Source organism: Salarias fasciatus, chromosome 2 (assembly GCF_902148845.1).
Source record: "Salarias fasciatus chromosome 2, fSalaFa1.1, whole genome shotgun sequence".
Lineage (NCBI taxonomy): Eukaryota > Metazoa > Chordata > Actinopteri > Blenniiformes > Blenniidae > Salarias > Salarias fasciatus.
Genome location: NC_043746.1, coordinates 19,996,506 through 20,018,618, shown reverse-complemented (window position 1 = coordinate 20,018,618; position 22,113 = coordinate 19,996,506). Strand labels below are relative to the sequence as shown.

The window sequence follows — 22,113 nt, the reverse complement described above, 5'->3', positions numbered from 1 at the left end:
GCTGTGAAGAGGTAAATGGTGAAGCACTTGCAGCTGGGGGTTTTATGGGTTTTTATGAGTTTTTATCCATGCCAGCAGTACGACTCAATAATTACGTTTTGAGAACATCAAAGGATGTACAGAATGCCTCAGTGTTTGTTTCCTTCTGTTTATAGCAGTCATGTGAAATGTACAGCATGTACAGACCGTCCAGTCCAGCCCACAAGATGGAATTTGCCAGCTGTAAGAAATTATGACATTTACTGCTATATATTCATTTGACCACCAGGGGAGTACAGTTGTAAAGCTTGTTTTCTTCCCACTTTAGTGTGTGTTGACCTAATTCATGTAATCAGGGTTACACAGATGAGTCTGCATTTAAGATCATTTCTAGATTTTGAAAATTTGTTCCGGTGATGATATGAAGCACATCTTTGAGTTCCAGCTACATGTGGCCAAATGATGTATGCCTTTCAAGATGTAAATAGCGTAATAAAAATCCTCTGAGATCTGGAAGTGGTGAAGCGTTAAGACATAATGATGTTTAAATTTCACTTTTTCAAATTTCAGGTTTGTCATGTGTTGTAAAATGGATATTTCTTTAAATGTAAATCTCTTATTATCATATCATTACTTTATTATGCTAAAACAAAGAGAACTGGAGTTGTCTTTATTTGTATACTATACTATAATAATTATAATAAATTGTGCTGTTTGTGCCTTCTGAAGTAAAATGAGTTTGACACTCCTGGTTTATTGCATCGAAATTCTGAAGCATCGTATTTTAAAGAATGGACGTGCTGATGAAGATGTTCACTGGCGTGTTCACACCACATCATGAAAACTTTTTTTTCTCTCTTTTGCTCTGTTCTTTTAAAATTAAAGGAGTTAGCCGGGTTTTACTTTGTTGTGTGGGACTATGAGCTGCTATGAAAATAAAAAGCAAAGCAACACTGTTTGCTGCAAACACTTCCATGTGTGTTCCTCTGATGTTGATCACAAGAGCTGCAAATTGCTGTTTTTCCTTCTTGTTGTGTTGTCCTCTGATTAATTGCTTTCCATTTTTGTCTCACTGTTGTGCGACAAGTGAGAATAAAAAGGAATATTAATTGTCAATTCGAACAAAAAGGAGGAAATATTTAGACAATCAGAAATCATAAAAAAAAATATATCTTGTGGCATCAACATCATTTTGAACTCAAAGTTGATCTGATGACACTTTTCAAAATGTATAATAAATTATTACATTCTGACTAGAGCCTTGTCCTGCAGCAATTTAATGATGTTTTCCATGGATATCGAGACAAGCGTGAGCTAAATAAAGCACAGGACCACAGTGATCTTTGACATCTGAAACAGAGGCCAGCTTGTTCGACACACAGAGGGAAGTCAACTGTATGCATGTATGGAGAATCAATATTTGTAAATCAGTAATAGAAGGAATGCGGATCTCTGAAAATTCATCCACTAATAGGGGACATGAACTGGGATTAGACCGTGGTGAGACAGGTTATGGTCTGCTGTTTGCACGGAACTGGGAGGGTTACCAGTTACTAATTAACATTTCCCATTTTACAGCTCGCTCCATCCACTCCCGGGTTGCTTTATCATTGCAAAACAGAAAAGAGACAAACAAGCTTGTCATCTTTTATTTATTGTTGCACCACATTAATGTACATTTGCTGTACAGCTGCCATTGGCATGACTAACAGTTGTTTTAACCACTGATATATGGCTGAAATGGATAACTGGCAGACCCCCGCCCACCCACTCCAGAGAGGAGAGTTCTTGTTCAAAGGTTTCCAGGTTTAAATCTCACTGCTAACAGATTCCCTGAGAATGACCCTTGACCTCCAGCAGCTGTGGACCCACTGCTCTGCTGCAGTTCACGGCTTCCAGTATGTGGAATTAGGTACACTGTGATTAAAAGGGCTTGAATGCAGTAATTTCCCCAACGTGGCATATAAATTATTTGAAAAGGAATGTAATGTTTTGTGGACTACAGACTCTTGTCCAAAAATCATTGAAATATTGCTTTCACAGGGAATGGGCGAGGAAGTTCATTTAAACTAGATTTCAAGCAGGAATCAAATGTAATGTGTGTGTCAGATAACTGCAACTGATCCAGAACACTGCAGCCAGAACATGAAGAGGGTGGAGCACATTAAACCTGAGCTGCAGTCTCTGTATGTTAAAGAATCCACTTCAAAATCTCACTTCTTGAGGTCTTGAATATAACCTCTCAGATTTACTTGTAGATCATGAAACATCCAGACCCCTGTTGTCCTCAGGAAGAGTTTTCTCGGTGTTCTCAAAGTCAGAGGCAAACAAGGTGAAGCAGCTTTTAGTTCCTTGTGGAACAAACTTCATGAACACCTGAGGACTGCTGACAAACTCACTTGGTTTCCATAAGGACTTAAAACACTATTGTTTGATCAGGTTTACATTCAACAATAGATTCTTTTCTTTCTTTTTTTTTCTTACTTCTCTCATCTTAATGATTTATTTATACTTGTTTTCATGCCTTTTTAATTGCCTTGTTCCGGTGTATTTCCTGTATGTTATGGTAAAATACTGTGAATTGCCTTGTGTCTGAATAGTGCTAAGGAAAGTAATTGATTTGCTATGACAACAGTGACAAATGTCAAGCTTGTCCCTCATGGAGGGAAGACTGAGTGTTATAATCCATTCCTCTGATTAAAAGAAAACCACAACAACTTATTTATGTGTGGAGAAATTTCATTTCTTGAATTTCACATTGACTGCTGCCATGCTGAATGAAGTCAGACCATGACTTCATGTAGATGCATTTTCCTCTTTCCTCATGATAGAAGCATAAATCAATACAGTTAATTTTACTTATTATATAATGTCCTCTTTACCATGATTTACTTTGATGAAGCATGACATCATCACCTCTAAATCAAAACATTTAAAACTAAACCATGTATGTATTAAGAGCAAGCCTATTTTATGTAAAAGGTTGGTGGTTTTAATCTTTGGTAATGATGTACTTGAGATGATGCCACGCGCAGTGTAACGTGTTTATCCAGGCCCGGGGCTCATTAGTGCAGGCTGGACGGAGCCAGTCACAGCCAATCACATCCCGATGCAGACGGACGTCATCACCAATCGTGTACTCTCTTATCTCTGGCCCCGCCCCCTCTCGGAGTCTCCTCTTCCTTGTTATTGTCTCCGTCACCATGGTGACGGCTCGGCTCCGGCGCTGGTTGGCGGAGCCGCCGTGACGTCAGAACGGTGTCGGGAATTCCTCTCCCCGTCAGGACGCCGAGTGACGGCGGACCGGAGAGCTGCAGACACACGCGGGGAGGAAGCGGCACGTACTGTATACACGTGAGCTGTCCGGTTTGCCATGTTTCCTGTCCGGTCCTCCCTCTGCGCGCCGCCGCCGCTGCCGCCGCCGCATCCGGAGCAGGTTCAGGCTTGATATGAACATCATGTTCTTTTTCATCTCTTCTTCCTCATCATAAACACAACAGAGATCCGAACTACTGCCGAGGTGACCCGAACAAGGCCGAGGTGACCCGAACAAGGCCGACGTGAGTGTAAGTGCTGAAGTGATGCAAACTTAAACCATGGCACCTTTCAGTTAAAAATGATGGAACAATTAATTAACTGCACCATGATACAGAGGCAGGAAGTTACTATGAGTTATATCATTTCTCCATCCTATCATGTTGTAGATGTGCTGTGCTCCAGCCAATCAGAGTTTTTCGCTGCTTTCTGAGCTGATGATGATTTAAATCAGGTGTGCTGGAGCAGGTAGCTCCTCAAAGGCACACAGGGGCTTCACGCCACAACTGCTCCAGCACAGATTCATTTCTTTAAATTCTAAGTAATATCCGTGTGTGTCCTGCTTTTTCTCCATGCTTTGAATTGTATTTTTATTTATTTTTTTAGGATTTGTTATTGTTGTTGTTTTGTGGAAGTTTCGCAAAAAGGCTTAAAATGCATGCACACGCATCTAAAAAGTATAAATCACTGTTTACACAAAGTTTCTCATTTCTTGTATTGTTTTTCTTTTCACTTTTTGTTTTATCCTTCATTAGTTTTTTTTTTAATTACCTTGAGACCTTAATTAGCATCATAATTGAGTTTTTAAAAAATGCTGGAGTCAAAGCTGTTATGTTTTGAACGTAGAAAAAAACCCTGACGTTTTCACTGCAGTCTAACATTTTGAATTGCTCTTGTTGATGCTTGTGATGGGGGATAGGAGGTCCTTCACACACAATCTAAGAATGAAGACAAATTAAACTTTATAAATGCAAGTTGTTGAAAATTCTAAATTGTGATATACACCCCCCCCCCCCCCCCACCCCCCACCCTCCCCCCCAAAACTGGTGGATGCATGTGACAACCTATTTCTGCTAATATGGGTCAGTTTTGTGTGTGCTTTAGTGGTAATTATCAACTTTTGGTGTTCTACATTATTTGTTTTGGTTCTCTTAGGTCTTTGCCTGCTATCGGTTAGTACGTGGAGCTTGTTTTTCTGGTCTGCTCTACCCTTGAGCTATATGCTTTGTTTTCCTTGTCCCAACAGGTTGTTTCCATCACATGGAGCAGTAAGTTTGATGTATTGTATTTGAGCATATTCTGGTGTTCATGACTGCATAGACTGACTGCCAAGAATTGCAAACTTTCCCTAAAAGAGCGCTCCGAGTTCACAGCCATATGACAGACTTCACATCATATAAGCAGCGAGGGCTGCAGGAACCAGCACATGTTTTTCATCCTTTTTTTCCCCACTCCCAGAGTGTGCTCACATTTTTGTATTCTCTTTGACTCGGTTAACAGAAGTTGTTGTATCCGTTTGTGCTCTTGCTGGGTTATCTGTATTGAATCTCTTGAATGACCACAATCCCTTGACTATCAGCGGCCCGCACCAAGCCGGGCTGACCTTGTCACAGTGCTTTGCCATAGAAAGGGATCAGTGACAGTGTACGGACACACTCGCAGCTCAGATGTCTGCTCCCGAGCTCCTGGGGCTTCTGGCCGGTCGTCTTTAAATAGATAAGCACTTTAGTTGTATGCCTGAGAAGGGGCCGCGACCTACGAGCAAGGTGATTGCTCAAGTTTATCTGCGTCTCAGAGGGTGATTCAGCAAAACACCGGCCTTGTGTGTTTGTCCTTAAAGGAAGACGGAGCGGGCCGATTACTGCGTGTCATTCGTCCTTTTCCACACTGACAGGTTTGTCTTAAGTGTGAAACAAGTGAAAAAATCCACAGAATATATTATTTACCAATCAAGGCAGGAAAAGGTAAATTCATTATCAACAAGGACAGTAATTCCTTATTTTGCAGCCTCAATTTTTAGGCACTGTATCAAATGATATTGTTTACATGATCACATCCTGAAAGTCAGTTTGTTTTAGTTTGCCTCTCATGGTGTACTGGATGAGTTTTATCAGTTGCGTGCTATATCAGGCTGTTGTGCTGTTCTGTTCTCCAGAGGGTCTGCCATGTTCCCCGATGCCCTAGAAGCAGCAGGCCGGGTCGAAGGCCTGCCACTGTCTTCCCCACAACCGCTACCAGAGCTCTATGAAGAGGAAGCAGAGACTTCGCTGGAAAGAGGGCCCAAGAGACGAGGCCGCTACCGGCATAGCCTGCAGCTTTTAAAGCCCTTCAGGATAACACACAAGTAAGCAAACCTGTATAACTGTCTAAGTTTATTTGGCTATCCATTACAGGCCTTTATGCAGGCCTAAAGGACAAATTTCACCCTGTTTGTTGACAGATAACAGATTTAAGGACAGACTGTGTATATGTTGTGCCGTGTTTATTGGTTGATGAGTATGCAGGCTGTTCAGCTCTCAGCAGGAGGCCATGATAAGGGATGGGAACTTATCCAGCCTCAACACACAGCACCGCACTAGAACACTGACTGACTGATAACCAACCCTGAACTTTTTTTTTTTTTTTTTTCCCCACCGCTCTCTTAGATATCTGTGAAGTGTGTGTAAATTGCTGTCCAAACACTGCAGTCATGATTGACCTTGCATTGACTCTCCGCGAGCAAAGGCGCCGCTTATTTCTCGCCGACCTATGTGGCCATGTTCCCCAAACATAGCGCCTTTGTGTGTCTGTGTGTGTGTGTGTCTGCACGCCAGCAAATTTTCAACATGTCACCCATTTCCAACGTCTTTCACCCTATTCCAGGCATCAGCACCCAGTCGATAATGCTGGCCTCTTCTCATTTATGACTCTGCACTGGCTCTCCCCACTGGCACTGAAGGCCTACAAGGCGTCCAGCTTGTCTATCGATGATGTGTGGGGACTGTCTTGCCACGAAGCCTCGACAGTCAACTGCCAAAGGTGAGGTCACTTTGATTGCTGGCGAGATTTATCCAAAGAACGAGACCCGTACCGCTCGGGAAAATCATTTTCGACTCTGCAGCACGGTTATCTCAGGGGTCATTGAAATTCTGGAGGGAGAGAACACATGAAAAGCTGACGTTGAGCACGAATATCAAACACATGGCTTACGGGCCAAAAGTGGTCTGCAAGATGACCTTTCAAAGTGTAAAGATTACATTAGACATTAACTGTTTCTTGATGAAAGGAACTGCCGTTGCTAGTTTTTCCACTGGGAGTTGCACAGTTGGATTAGAGGTCGTAGCACAACACTAAGACTTGAAAATGAATAGCAGAAATTCTCGAGAGATCGTTGACGCTCCAGTGAAACCTAATTGGTAGCAAAATGGCATTAGCATCAAAGTGGTGCAACGAGGATGAGTTTGTAAAAACATGCACACTCAAAGCTGCAGCCACACCTTGTTCTGAGAAACAACATACCCCTGCTCAAATTCCTGTGAAGAGAAACACTTTTGCAAGTAGTTTTTCATATAATTTTCAAGTTGTCTCAGTTTTTTTTTTAAATTTCTGAAATTGTTTCTTTCAGGATTTCCTTGTCTATTTTGCACTCAAACTGGGAGAGAGCTTTGGATTTATGGGTTATATTACAGTACATTTTTAATTGTCTGGCCCAATTTGGATTGAGCCGGATTGAAAGTGGCCTCAGGGTTACATTATTTCAGGTTTTTTCTGAAATTTGACACCAAGCTTTGATCAGAATCTGAGGGAAACTGGTTAGCACTGGTGCCTGAGGGCAGAATAGCTCCTGGTTCAAACCTGATAAACAATGGAGCTCTTTGAATGGAGTTTGCACAATCTGGCAGACTGTGGTGAATTGGTGACTTTGATGTGAATGCGGGTGCTTCTGTGTCTTTGTTTACCCCGTGATGGGCTGATGATCCGTCTAGGATCCGCGTGACCTTTCACCAAGTTTTGCGTCAGTGGTTTTCACTTCCTTGTGACGGTTTTCTAGATAAAGTAGGTCTTGTTTATTAATAGATTGATGCAGTCATCTGCAAGTGATGCAGCTTTTTCTTTTTTTTTTTTTTTTTTAATTTTGAGTCCTTCAAAGCACAAGCACATGCACTGTAGGTCCTACTGAACCAAAACCTGAACAAGTGCATTTACACGCCGGGTCTATCGCCATCCCATCCCAGAGCAAACACAGCAACTGAACCTCACACTGACGGGCAATTTTAGAGCCATTAATTAACCTCAAAGACTCGTTTTTGGACTGTGTGAGCAAGTGCCCAAAGAAAAGCTGCACAGGGAAAGCATGCAGACTCCATGCAGACAAGGCCCCAAATCCCAACTGGACTTGCAGCATGTCTGCTGTGGTGTGAAAATGCAAACCAGCGCATGTTTATTGTCACCGAAAAACTATCATGACGGAACCAAAACAAACAGTGAAGCTGATTGTTCCAATAAGCATTCCCAGTGCGTCCAAACCTTGATGCAGCCCATTTCTCTGTGCCAGATCTCAATTGTTGCCAAAAAACTGTGAGCCAAACTGTTGCTACTATATTCCTTTTTCATGAGTGTTTTTGAAGTCGGTTCCATTTACTGTGCACTGCTGCTCTAAATACTCGGTACACCAAATTGCTTCCCAAAATTGACCTCTGGGCCTGTGGCTTTCTCTTCTGGATTGAGTTCATATTCATTAACAATTGAACTGCATCCATGCTTAAAACTCAAATCGAAAAAAGCAATTAATTACAGTTTTGAGACATTTATAAAGAAATCAATTTCAGAGGGAGTCGGTGTTCATCAAGAACGGACCAAAACAATTAATGGAAGTTCGCTTTTCTACTCACATTTGTTAACGTGAAGCAGATTTTTCCAACTTCATGTCGAGCACATTCAAGCTATCAACGTAATGACACTTAATGTTTTGCAGTTAGTAATAATCTTACAGTGGTCACTTTCAATTCATCTGCCGTGCTGACGTGTTTCTCTTGTGTGAAAACAAAATTGAGGTCTCAGTTTGTAGTATTAGATGAAATTCTGCATGTTTCTGTAATCCTGTGAAGTAAAAGTCATGTTTATTTAGGCACATGCATACGGAGCATGAGCCGCCAAGGATTAAAAGGTCGTGTTTTTTGTTTCAGGTGAAGCTTGTTGCTATCCGATGAACTGATTCACACCAAGTTTCTTCACTCTCGCAGTGGTGGATGAGATTGTCTTTCTTCTTCACACAAATATTGAGGGAGCGTGTTTCACGGGTCAAATGTCCGGGTGGAAAACGGAAAGTAAATACAACTCCACGATAGGCCTGCACAATATATCGTTTGAACATTGCCATCGCAATGTGCGCATGTGCAATAGTCACATTGCAGGATGTGCGATATTTTTATTATTATTATTATTATTTTTAACTTTTGTTTTGCTTCGTAAAAGCAGCAAGCTGCTCCATGCTCCGCACAGCCACTCTCTCCCTCCCTCCTGCTCAGCACTCACCGCCTCCCTCCCTCCTCCACAGCAGAGAGAGAGGGGGGGTTCGGGCTACACTCTGAACACAGGTGACATGCAGGAGGAAGCGACAGAGGATTTATTCCCCAAGAGAAGGCCAACATGTGAAATTTGGATATATTTCGGCTATAAAAAAAGACGATACGGAGCAAAACAACGTCCTCTGCCGACAGTGCCTCGTCGTGGTTGCCTCAACACGAGGTAATACGTCAAACCTGTTGGACCATTTGAAACGCCATCACAAGCTCCTGTATTTCCAGTGCAAAACCAAAGACCCCAGGTGAAACTTCATCTTCTCAAAAAACAATTCCAGAAGCCTTTGCCGGCATAACACCGTATGATAGGAACTCCAAACAGCATCGACAAATCACGGATGCAATAACTTTTTACCTAGCAAAAGACATGGTGCCATTGAACACCGTGGATCGTTAAAGAGGGATTTTAAAAAATGATCCGCATGCTCGACAAGCGGTATGAAGCACCACGTATTTCTCTCAAGTGGCCATCTCCCCAAATAGAGCTATTCAGGTCATCTGATGAAAATTCTTCTATTTTTAATATCGCAATATATATTGCAATATATCGCAAGCCCCCAAAAAATCGCAATGTCAGTTTTTTCCAATATCGTGCAGCCCTACTCCACGATTGATTCTCGAGGTTGATGGTGAGAGATTTCAGAGGGATACCGACGGGATCGGTGCACAGTGGGGGATTTCACATGTTTGTGCTGTACGTCGTCAGGCTTAATTAATGAACATCCTGTTTTACCTTTACCATTACGGGAACATTGTGCCTGGATGAGGGTGGGTGCTCAGAATAGCAGGGATTACAGATTACTGTGAGAGTTGCTGTCCGACTTGGGCGGTTATGTCATTAACTCCTTTGCCTGCCGCGTACAGTGTCTCCATCGTCCTTTTGACTGCAGACCTTGGCATCAACCTCGCTGTCGGCTCGCCTGGACGGAGCCAGGGAAATGCTTTGTAACGACAGACTAATTCTATGAATGAACTACAAAGCCCTGGGACAAGCTTGTTAGAGGACATTCAGGTTTTTTGCTGCTCTCTGAAAAGAAATCCAATCCTTTCTCAGTTACTCATGTGCTGTCACATCTCACTGCCATGACTCTGCAGCACAGAGCAGGGTGACTATTTGAGGAAGTTTACTCTTGTATCTGGTGACAACTGCGTAGGTTGTCAATGACTGGTTCTCTTTAAAGATTGTGGCTCGGAGCCTCGAGGTTTATTGCCACTGCCGCCGCTGCTGCTGCTTTGTGTGTGTGTGTTAAAGAGTACATAGAGGGGAGGCAGCAAAGCAGCAGAAAGCTATCGCACTGGCACGGGTGGGCGCCGGAGACAGGAGGGCTTTTTTTTTTTTTTTTTTTTTTCTTGTGTTTACATAGCAAGAACAGTTATGCAACTCCGATGCAAAGCAAAGATGATGGTGAGGAGGGGAACTGGAAATGCACCCTGGGAGAGTTGACACTTGTTGGTGCTCAGTGAGGTGCGAACCTTGAACGCAATGTCCCGGCCAGCTCGGTCTTGAAACATCAGCTTTGGCTGCCATCTGGCAAACTGAATCCACGGTTGTTAGAGTCATTTTAGTCCCATTTAGAGGCAAATAATCCTTCGGAGCCCACATCATTACCCTGGTGTGCTCATTTGCATTTCATATATATATATATATATTGTGACTATACGTCCATGCTCGCACTTCCCTTATAGTATCTTACAAGAAGCCTTAAAGTACTAGAAGTAAAGATAATTATGTTGATGAAATATCTAAGTGGGCTTGACTTTGCACTGTATTCATTTTGCGAATTGCGGTGAAGAAAAGTTCTGTTTTTCTGTGTTCTGTCAGCACATTGTTCACAGTCTGCTGCTTTTGCTCGCTGATGGACTCTAGCGACACTCTCTCTCACATCAGTCTAATTCACCATGACGCCAGTTGTGTCTTCGCAGGTTTTGGGCTGCAGTTAATTGCAATTGCTCAGATTCAACACCATTTGACTTGAAGTAGTAATTATCGAGCTTTGCGAGAGTCTCGTTGGTTTAATGCTCTGTCTATCTCTGATACGTTTTTAATAAAGTCGTTAGAGTGTAAATTACTCTCTGCAGCTGCTCAGCTGCTGCTTTATGGAGTCATTAGCCATGATACATTTGGCCAAGGAAGATATTTGCCCACTTCAATGGGAATTACACAGCAATAAACATGCGTGAGCGCCCCTTTAGCATGTTTGGTGGCAGCTATCTCAGTTATATTATGATATATTATTCTCGATTATATGTTGTGGGTCACCTTTGCCTTATCATCACTGAGCTGAAGTCAGTTTTTCTTATTTTTGACGGCCACAACTGATGGAATTTGATCACCTCCTCTGTTTTCATTCAGCCCAATGCTTAATTTGACAAACGATAATGAGTGAAATACTCTTTCACTTATGGCAATAATGCCCTTCTAATATACCTTTTACTTACAGGTGCACATGGCACGGCTTTCATTACTCATCTGCTGAGAACAACGATGTGTTTGACCCACCATTCATTCTCTATTGAATTATGTTAATTCAGTGTATTCAATTATCCATCTTCTTCCCTGCTTTATCCAACTATGGGCAAAATCAGTTTACACTATCGACAAGTCTTTTTCTCTCTGCCTCTCAATATTTCAGAGTTTGCACAAAGATCGGATCATTTAATTTACATTTATTCCATTTTGTGGCCTTTGTTGTTGATGCATGTATTGTGTTGGGTGGAATAATATTGTAATTGTTTGAAAGAGAATTTCCTTTAAAAGTTCTGAATTTGATCAGAAGTCCTGTTGTCTATCCAGAACAAAAACTAAACCTGGGATAATTTCTGCTTTTTTTACTTTTGCTTGTGTATCTCACTCTGCTAACGTGTCTTCCAGTTTTCTCCTTAATGAATCTGTTTAATGTTTTGCTATTCTAAAATGTCTCACTGAATTTCTTGCAGCCTCAATAGTCTGAATGTGTAACTTGGGTCACTGATAAAGCTAAATGTCAGGAAAAAAAATTATACTGATCCTAAAAATGTATTTCTGTATGTGGGTTTTTTTAAAGTGGGAAGATGAGTCTCCTTTCATATATCTTGACCCACACTGCACCAAGGCTCTCTCCTCACAGTTTTGCCTCAAGCCATAGTTTGGCTGAATTTCAGATTTCTTCATCTTTTCCAGGTTATATGACATTATCCTCTATTTTGGACTGGTCACCAGTACATGGCCGTGCAAACAAAGAGAAGCACACTTAGGAGCAGCAATTAACCTCAAATTGAGAGTTATCTCTCTGGAAAAACATAACTCTGCATGAAATGTTCTTAGTGTGAAGCAAAAATACTAGCTAAACTGTGCATTTATGCAGTTTATCCTTTGTTTTTGTGGCACCAGGCTCGAATACTTATGGCACGACGAGCTGAAAAGACACGGGCGAGAGGGGGCATCGCTGACGAGAGTGGTGTGGAGGTTCTGCCAGACCCGCATGCTGGTGGCCATCTTCTCCCTCCTCCTCACCATGGTGGCAGGCTTTGTCGGTCCTGTGAGTGCCGCCCAAATCCTTCTTAGCCTCTATGCTGTGCCGATTAGACTGCTGCGACATTAAAAGGGTGGTCGCCAGCTCCAAGTCTCAAGTCCATGTACTTGCTGAAAATCACTTCATCCCGTTTCACGCTGGTCCTCAAATTGAAAAGAAAACATCCTGATAGATAAAGGCCTCTTTAGCAAAACCCATATTAATGCAACAGATGACCTGGACTCTGCCCACTCACACTTTTGGTCAAGGCAAGCACGTCTGTTAAATAAAAAAAAAAATGCTTTAATATGAGTATCACAGAAGACAAATTAAGAATGTTTATAAATATTCCTAATGAGAACTCAATTACCTTCAATTGAAGGTTTATTCAACTCATACCTCCCTCTAGATGGTTTTTCTCGGTCTGTTGCACAGTTCCTTTTGCTCCTAGCTGTTCTCGATGGTGGCTCGTCATGCGTACACTGTGTGATCGCTACCAGCCGCAACTAATAGCATTAAGTGGATTTAGTTCATACACAATGACGCATGTGTTTAACATTCCAGTCGGTTTATCAGTTTTAAGTCTAATTTCACTAAACAGTTAATACATTTGCCAATTTCATGCCTGAGCCCAAAAGACCCTAAAAATACTTCTACTCCTATGACTGTTTTATTCTCTTCATACTTTATGCTCTTTACACTTTAATGTCTGATCTATCCCTCTAAAATGTACTCTTATCTCATTTCCTTCCTTCCTTTTTCTATTTGGTCTCAGCCCTGCTTATCTACATATGGCTTTTCTTCAATCTTACCCCCATCTTTTGAATCTTCTTGCTCTTTCATTTCCCTCTTCACTGCTGCTTTATCTCGCCGTTTTCTGCCTTTATTGTTTCATCTTACTTTTTCCCTTTCCTACTTGGTTTACTCTTCCCTCTGTTGCTCCCCAGGCTCTCCTGGTTCGAGCCCTGCTGGAGTACTCCCAGGGCGCGGAGTCCTGTGTGCCGTACGGCCTGCTGCTGGTCGTTGGGATCTTCCTCATGGAGCTGATGCGCTCCTGGTCTCTGGCACTAATGTGGGCCGTCAACTACCGCACGGCCGCACGCCTCCGCGGAGCCGTTCTGACTTTCGCCTTCAATAAGATCCTCCGCCTGCGCAGCACTAAAGACATCAGTCCGGGCGAGGTAGGTGGCACGACCCTGAAGGGGACTCCACTCCAAATGAACTAATTCATCCCTTGTTGCCGAGCTACATGCAAATGATTGAGACGGGTTTAATTTCGGCTCTTGCACCATTCTTGCTCAGATCTTCCCAAATCCCACCGCCTGAGGGAGGGGAGGCCGTCTAAGATTAGTCATTACACGGCTTAAGAGGAATCATTGTCCGACGAGTAAATGTGGGAATACAAGGACAAATGGTTTTTGTGAAATTACCTTTCAGAATCTCCGTGGTGGTATAACAGTGTTTTCAGTGGATGAGTTTATTGAGGGGTATTTTTAATTTGTTATGTAATTCACCGTTTCTCCCCAGCTGATCAACATCTGCTCCAGTGACGGCCAGAGGCTGTATGAGGCTGTGTCGGTGGGCTGCCTGCTGGCCGGCGGCCCCCTGGTGGGAATACTGGGTCTCTCTTACACCACGTACTTTCTGGGCCCGACCGCCCTGCTGGGATCAGCAGTCTTCATCTTCTTCTACCCCACCATGGTGAGACGTGACGGCCGGATCTGAAATACAAGATGTTCAAAAGTGTTTTTTAAGGTGGATTGAAATTCACAACCCAGTGATGGTTCATTCTTGTCTCATGTGCATTTTATTCCAAATCATGAGCCCGCAAGTATTAGTTGGAGTAGTTTGCACATTTGCTTTGAAGCTGGAATATCCCCGGTTCAGTCTGGTTCTTGTTGAGTTTGCATGTGTGCGCGCACCTCCCACACTTCAAAACACATGCATGAGATGAATCGGTGCAACCTGTTTTGGTTTGAATGTGTGTCTGGTTGTTTGTCCAGTGCCTTTGTCAAGTGCCAGCTGCAGTTCCCTCCAGCGAGTTGGTTAAAATAATAAAGGAGACTGATGTGTGTGTGTGTGTGTGTATGTATGTGTGTGTATATATACACACATAAATAACTTAATTGTATCAGTTGCTCTAATTTTTATAAAATATGTTGACTGCAGACATAAATTAGAGCTGACTCGGTGTTCTCCACTCGAGATTCTGAATTTGGTTAATGGGAAACACAGGCAGTTGCATTCTTTAAGTTAATTCAACTAGCTGGAAAAAAAAACTTTTTAAAAGCATCATAACTCTGTGGCTATCAATCTCCTGTCAACTTTGTAGCTGTTATTTTCCAATCACACTCAGCCTGAGCTGCAGCCTGACAGCTGGAGACCCCAGTATTGATGTGAGAGGCGTTTATCACTCTGGTCCCCCGGACAGGCCTGCAGCACAGCTAATGTGATTGTGTCTGCTTTCATTTCCTCCCCTGCCACTTATTTCTCGTCATCATTTCCCCTGTTCCTGTCTGGACAGATGCTCGCCTCGAGGCTGACGGCGTATTTCCGCAAGAAGTGCGTGGCGGTCACTGACCGGCGCGTGAGGCTGATGAACGAGATCCTGGGCTGCATAAAGTTCATCAAGATGTATTGTTGGGAAGATGCCTTTGCACAGAACATTCACAGTGAGTGGCCGCCTTGCGCCTTAATGACTCAGCGTTATATGCAGAGCTCATTTCCTGTTTGCGGTCGACATGGCATACTTTTCCAATGACTTTCGTGCCAGTTGACGCTCCTGTCAGGCTTTTTATTTCGCACACATTCCAATGAACGGCGGCTTCATTCCGGCGCCGTCGCAAAATAACAAGCAAATGGTCATTTTATCACCTGAAATTAGACTCGTCCTCATTGTGGAGTGAGGAGATAACCCTGACCCAAAATCCATTTTCATTAGCTCGCGCTGTTCAAGCCATTCCCTGTGCCATCGTCTATAATCAAAGCCAATTTGAATCCCTGTGCTTCAAGGTTAATTTGCAGAGTGTTTTGGGGCCTTATGATACCTTGAACGACTGTCGAGGCTGTTCTACTTATCCATGAATTAGAGATGGCCTTTTCTCAAGAGGTCTGTGCTGTAGGTTGTGGATAAGGATATTTTTCCCCTTTTAATCATTCACCAAATTGGCCAGGTGGGACTCATTTTCGCCGCTGTCCTGTGATTACCTTTTGTAATGATAATTAATTGGCATTCAGTGTAATGGCTGATGAGCCCTAAGTGTTGCGTTGTCATTCACTTCAGTCACTATTGTTATTAAATAGAACAGCAGTGTTTTCACCCAGCAGGTGTAACTTGTCCTTTGTAAATCACGCAGAAAGAAGCAAGTCCCAGTGGGGAATAAAACGTAGAGGGAAGAGGGAAATCTCATACTTTGCACGCAGCGCTGCTGGGACTGAATTAAAGATGCGGAAGGTTTTTGTTCCAGTGTTTGCTCCCAGCGAAACCAAGTTAACAAAGCAGCGAGCGCATGCATTTGGAAGATACAAACATGGATGGAGGGGTCAGTGTTTGGGCATGAGGCTCGCGGCTTTATCAAGGTCCAGCAGGTTTCGACGCCCCTTTTCAAGCAGCAGGCACTTGTTCTTCCTCTTGTGCCTACTATTTCTGTCGACTTGCCCTGTTGGTTAGTGACTCTTACAGTGTTGTTGATTGAATGTTCACTGGAGGATCCTTTGGGAGTCACTCGACCATTTTTTTTATTTCCTTTCTGTCTCTCTCTCTCTCTCTCTCTCTCTCTCTCTCTGTGCCTGACTTTGATCGTCTTTTTCTCTCATCGCAGAGGTGCGAACAGAGGAGAGGAGGATACTAGAGAGAGCCGGGGTCGTCCAGAGTCTCACAGTTGGCGTGGCTCCCATTGTTGTGGTGATAGCCAGCGTGTGCACTTTCACCCTACATATGGCCTTGGGCTATGACCTTACTGCTGCAGAGGTATGAGTTTATATCAGTTCCTCCTTGCTTACTTCCATCTTGGATTGTACTTGTTTGTGGATTTTAATGCCCATTCACAGAAGTAACATTGCAGATCTTCTTCAGTATTTTAAAATATTAATGCACATAAGGGTGGAGGAGGAACGCTGAATAACTGTATGTCCCCATGTCTGCTCATCTCACTTCAGGCTTTCACTGTCGTTGCTGTCTTCAACTCCATGACCTTTGCCCTCAAAGTAACACCACTGGCTGTGAGGGCCCTGTCTGAAGGTGCTGTCGCAGTCAAAAGATTTCAGGTGAGAACGAGGACGAAAGATGCCCCCAATTTGTTTTGACACGCACCACCCCGCAACACTTGAAGCTGCTTGTCAAAAAGTTCTTCCATTAAAGCCTAACAAGCTAAAATAGGCTCTGATTAGGTCAAAAGATGAGCTTTTTTTTTTTTCTTATTTTAGAGATAAATGGGAAAAAAAAACCTTGTTTGCTCTGATGCTGAAAATGTATCTGCTCACACCACATTCTGACAGTTTTTGCACTCTGTTTCGAAACACACGGTAAAAGTCGCACATCTGTGTGAGGAGGTTTCACAGAGCCAGCTGGGGTTAAGTAATCATTTCTGCCAGGGAAGCACCAAAAGGCTGAAGGTACTCTGTGTGTTACACGTACACAGTTCGGACATTCTTCAGGACAAATTGTACTGTACCTCAAGTATAAGGCCAAGTAATCCACAAGGCACTGTGGATTACTGCAATAGATGCAGAGTGTATTTTCTCACATTTAAGCATTCTTTTAATATGCAGTGCAATTTATTTTAGACATGCATAAAAATGAACCTGGAGTAGAGGTACATGAGATTAAAACTCCCGAATATCACATCTCTCTGGACCTTTCAGAGGCTCATCATGATGGACGATAGAGAGGTGGTTTTAGTCAAAATGGAGGATCCCGACAACGCAGTGGAATTTCAGGATGCCACCCTCGCCTGGGAGAAGGCGCGTTCCGCAGCCACAAAGCCCAACCCGCCCGCCAAGAAGCGAGGAGGGATGAAGCGGGTGCTGCGCAGGGAGAAGCTCACCCTGTACATCTCCACCGAGGACAGCAAAGGCAGCAAGGAAGGCCCCAATGCACAGAGCCTCCTCACAAATATGGAGCAGGAGAGTCCACAAAGCACCATCTCCTCCACGCAGAGCATACGACCCCCGCTGCACAAGACCCTGCACCGCATTGATCTCCGTGTTAAGAGGGTAATGCCACAAACACCTGAGGAGATTAGGATAGTGTTGATTAAGCCTTGAGACAAAGCTTTACCTGTCCGGTGTAAATCCTGTAATGCTCCTGTTTCAACTCTTCCAGGGTTCGCTGGTTGGAATTTGTGGAGGTGTTGGGAGTGGGAAAAGTTCCCTTTTGTCGGCTCTCTTGGGACAGGTGGGATTCAGTAAAATCTTCATTTAGATGTTGATTGAAGGTGTTTTTTGTTTTTTTTCACGTTGCTCAGAGAAGAGTGACTGCTTCTCCACGCAGTGCCCACATTTTACACACAATGTTCTGATGTTGCTGCATCGCAGATGACGCTGTTGGAGGGGAACGTCGCTGTTTGTGGTGGTTTTGCATACGTTTCTCAACAAGCCTGGATCCTGAACGACTCACTGAAAGAGAACATCCTGTTTGGAAACAGTTATGACCCAAACAAGTAAGACTGGCTTTTCCATAGAAAATGCTCCCTAGCAGTGCCTATGTATCCCTAACCTTATTTGTTCCCACATCAGATACAGTGCTGTGCTGGATGCCTGCTGTCTCCTCCCAGATATCGCTGAGCTCCCATACGGAGACATGACCGAGGTATCTGTGGTTTCGTTTATCAAAAAAAAAAAAAGAAATGTCAGCTGCACAATCTCTGATTTCTCAAATGTCTTGCACGGCAGTTGTGGTTTATACAATGGCTTCAGTGTAAATCGACAGGAGCGCGGTGTAATGGAGCATGTATTTTTGTTTCCCCGGTTCAGATCGGGGAGAGGGGGACCAACCTGAGCGGAGGGCAGCGTCAGAGAGTCAGCATGGCGCGTGCACTTTACAGCGAGCGGCCCATCCTCCTCCTGGACGACCCTCTCAGTGCCGTGGATGCTTGTGTAGGCGCCCACGTCTTCAGTAAAGCCATAAAAGGGGCCGCAAAAGGCAAAACGGTGCTCTTTGTTACGCACCAGCTGCAGGTGAGCATATCCTGTGAATTTTTAACGAGGCATCTTTTTTTTTTTTGCCTCTTTTGCTGCTTTAATGACCCGTTATAAAAGTTTTAAAGTTGTAATGTCTAAGTGAAACATAAAATCTTTTTTTTTTCTTCTCCCCCCCCCTCAGTATCTGCCTCAGTGTGACGATGTTATTCTGATGAAGGACGGGCAGATTGCCGAGCACGGCACCCATGCACAGCTAATGTGTAAAGAGCGTGACTACGCCACCCTATTCAGCAGCATGCAACAGGAGGTAGGCCGGGGGCACACCAGGAACAAAGCCAGCTCTTTTGAATAAGGCAACTTTGCCCCCGCTACACAATAACATTCAACATTACAAGCTGAATAATTCATTAGTCCAGTAATGCAGCTCCAATTGCTGAGAAATGTTAATGCACACAAGGCCTTTCATTATTTATGCACACATTGATTTTCTGGTGAGCTGCTGAAGGCCGTGTCACCAATGTCTTGGTCTGAATGACTTTCAGCGTGCCGTTTCTGCCTCTGTGATTTGTGACTGTGTCACATGTTTACGCTCATACAACGCTCTGCTTTTTGTCTTTTCAGAATCTGGTTAAAGAGAACTTAAAAAACAAACAGGGCACTGGTGCAAAAAAGGCTGACAGCGCTGTTGAAGTTGCCAAGGTCGCACCGACGGCAGAGAGCAAGGGCGGGGGTAAAAGGCCCCGCGAGATTTCATGTGCTGCATAAAAAAATGGCTGCTAGATGCTTTTTTTTTTTCTGGAGTAAAGTTGATAAAGTGGCTTATTCTTGGCTGTTTTGCTTGCCTGTTGCTTTTTTGTTTAGAGCGACTCATGAAAGCCGAGGAAAAAGGCTCGGGTGCCGTCGCCTGGTCCGTGTACGGAGCCTACATCAGAGCGGCCGGAGGTCCGGCGGTCTTCCTCATCAACGTCTTCTTCTTCCTCTCCACCACAGGCAGCATAGCCTTCAGCAACTGGTGGCTGAGTCACTGGATCAGGCAGGGCAGCGGGGTGAGTCGGGCGACAGTCCTGCCTCGCCGTAACGGACGCCGCTCTTCCGTTCGCGTTTGGCTTCCAAAAGGAAAAAAACGGCTAACGTGCCTGGATGAGTTGTGGCAGGCGACTGAGCATTAATCTGAATGTGCCTGATTAAAAAAGTAACGGCACTTCGGTAAACTTAATTAAAAACAAGCACGAGCAGCGAGGAAACAGATGTGCAGCAAAGCGGGCGCTGGCTGCCGTTGAGGGATGTGCTCAGAATAGTAAACCGCGCCGGGCTGACTGATTTTCATGCACTTTCTCTCTGTAAGCCTAAGTGTGCTTTTCTCAATTTCATTAGAGACCAAACGGGGGGGAAATATCATTTTTTCTCTCTCTCTCTCTTTCAGTCTTTGTAATTTGTTGCTCCATCTGCCCTCAGAACACATCATTAATCTCGGTGAATGAAACGATGGCGAGTAACAGCATGAGGCTGAACCCTCACATCCAGTACTACTCCACTGTTTACGTCATTTCCATGGGAGCCGCTTTATTGCTGAAGACGGCGAGAGGGCTGGTGTTTGTCAAGGTAAGCCTCTTTTCCGACCGCGGAACTTGAAAGTGATAAAAAAAAAAAAAAAAAACCCTGATATATTATTTCCTTACAGTGAAGCACTGCTCCTCCTTAATTGCCTGCACTGTCATTTGTTCATGCTCTTGTGGTTACAGTGCAATAATTGAAATTGCCTGCAGGCCGAATCCATTTATCTGCCCGGTCCCTCGTCTCTTGACTGTGTGTGTCCTTCTGTCTGTCTGTGAGGGCAAAAGAGATGGAGACGCACAGAGGAAAGAGGGGATGTGTGCGTGTGTGTGTTATATATGTGTGCTCGTGCATGTCAGTGCCCCCTCTGGGCGTGCGTCTTCTCTTCAAGCTAACCCATCCTGACACCACACCGCAGAGGTTAGGTCCCCACGTTAATGCGTGCCACTTGAAATTGCTAATTTTTCAAAGATGGCTAATCTTTTTTTCTTTTTTTACCTCTAGCTGTGGTGCGATCTTTTCCTGGTGTTAAATATTCTGTTAATAGAATTAATTTGTTCTCTGCTGCCACATGTAATTTCTGTCCAATTGCTGAAATGTCTCCAGCGCACTGGGTCATGACCTTTATGTCAGCCTTCCAGAAACTCATTAGAAATGAAGATTTGACAGCCTGCCTCGTGCGAGTGAAACAAAACACAAAAAAAAGAAGTAGCGGCCCACCACTGTGCACATGCCTACCACCATATGGTGAAGTTGTGTTTGGCAGCGCTGCAGGCGACATATGAGTGCCACTGTATTTATCCGTTGTGGGTTTCTGTTGTTTGAGGCTGAGCAAATTGACAGACGACTTCCTTGCAGCTGTCTGTTTATCCGAGCCGTGATGGCTTCCATATGCCTCTTAAAGTTGTTTGTTTGCATGTGTCAGGTCTCATGATCAAACACAACATGTTGTTTGTGTTGACAGTGCACAGTGAAGGCCGCCTCAGCTCTCCACGACAAGCTGTTCCGCCGGCTCCTCTTCAGCCCCATGCACTTTTTCGATACGACACCTCTGGGTCGCATCCTGACCCGCTTCTCCAGGGACATGGATGAGGGTGAGGCTTGATTTGTCTTGACTGCGAACCGTTTCCCCCGGGAGAGCTCTCAGTCAGCGAAGTCACCCCGGTTGACAAGGTGTACTGCCAGCACAGTGTGATTTTGACAGAGTTTTTTTCCCCAGTGAGCGGCTCTCTGTTATCCACTTCGCCGGTGTCTTTGTTTGACATGTTGATTTTCTGTGTTATCTTTGTTTGTTTTTTCGGATGTGGATTTTATTTTTTTTTTCTTTCAAAGCTTACTTTTGGAAGCATCTTTAAGTGCTCTGCAGCGCTCCCACCTCTCCCGCTTTCCTTTGAGAAAACACACGTTCGGTGGGACAGCAGCAGCAGCAGCAGGGGGGAGAAAAAGTTTCTCCCACATCAGAATGCACAATGTGTCTGACATAGTTTATTCCTCCTCTGCTCAGTGGACGTCCGCCTGGCCATGCAAGCCGAAATGCTGCTGCAGAATTTGACCCTGGTGCTCTTCTGCTTGGGGATGGTGGGCATCGTCTTCCCCTGGTTCCTGATCTCGGTCTTGCCCTTGGGAATCTTCCTCTGCATTGTCAACCGCGTCTCCAGGTCAGAATTTCAGCACTCCTGTTGTTTTCGTGTCTGTTGCCGGACCGTCCGCTCTCAGGTGCAACACCACCACCCTGCGGCAGCCTCGGGGATGATGTGGCAACTTTTGCCTTCTCCACTGTGTCAAAACAGAATGGAAAATTGCTTTATAGAAGTATCTGTATGCCTTTATGACCAGAGGAGAGCCTTTTCTGCCATGATCAGTCAAATAATATTCACCTGGAGCAACAGTCAAACTACAACTTTATGTTTTGTTATAGATGAGAACGTTGAACATTGTAGATATGTCTTTTGTTTTTTTTTACTTTAATCATTTTTTTGTTTGGGATTTCAGCTGTGTCGTCTTTTCTCATTTTTATCGGTTTAAGCTGTTTTGGTTTAAGCAAATGTTTTGCTCAGCTTTTTTTTCCAAAA

The 22,113-nt window shown here is 44.0% G+C and overlaps 1 protein-coding gene across 2 annotated transcripts in view; it reads left to right on the top strand.

The window, feature by feature from the left end:
* The first annotated feature begins 3,289 nt into the window (after positions 1-3,289).
* wu:fb13g09 (multidrug resistance-associated protein 5) overlaps positions 3,290-22,113 on the top strand; it is a 29,466-nt gene continuing 10,642 nt past the window's right edge. Inside the window, exons 1-20 of one of the 2 annotated variants that reach the window (XM_030106597.1) lie at positions 3,290-3,545; positions 5,450-5,638; positions 6,157-6,312; positions 12,226-12,373; positions 13,294-13,527; positions 13,874-14,047; positions 14,871-15,018; positions 16,168-16,316; positions 16,505-16,612; positions 17,210-17,560; positions 17,670-17,741; positions 17,882-18,006; positions 18,083-18,155; positions 18,320-18,523; positions 18,669-18,794; positions 19,109-19,217; positions 19,349-19,533; positions 19,943-20,089; positions 21,006-21,135; positions 21,546-21,699. In XM_030106597.1, the coding sequence (XP_029962457.1) occupies positions 5,460-5,638; positions 6,157-6,312; positions 12,226-12,373; positions 13,294-13,527; positions 13,874-14,047; positions 14,871-15,018; positions 16,168-16,316; positions 16,505-16,612; positions 17,210-17,560; positions 17,670-17,741; positions 17,882-18,006; positions 18,083-18,155; positions 18,320-18,523; positions 18,669-18,794; positions 19,109-19,217; positions 19,349-19,533; positions 19,943-20,089; positions 21,006-21,135; positions 21,546-21,699 (2,972 nt within the window). In that variant the 5' untranslated portion in view covers positions 3,290-3,545; positions 5,450-5,459. Of the gene's footprint in view, positions 3,546-5,173; positions 5,189-5,449; positions 5,639-6,156; positions 6,313-12,225; positions 12,374-13,293; positions 13,528-13,873; positions 14,048-14,870; positions 15,019-16,167; positions 16,317-16,504; positions 16,613-17,209; positions 17,561-17,669; positions 17,742-17,881; positions 18,007-18,082; positions 18,156-18,319; positions 18,524-18,668; positions 18,795-19,108; positions 19,218-19,348; positions 19,534-19,942; positions 20,090-21,005; positions 21,136-21,545; positions 21,700-22,113 lie in introns of those variants that run through there. The other variant, XM_030106604.1, reaches the window with a different exon arrangement.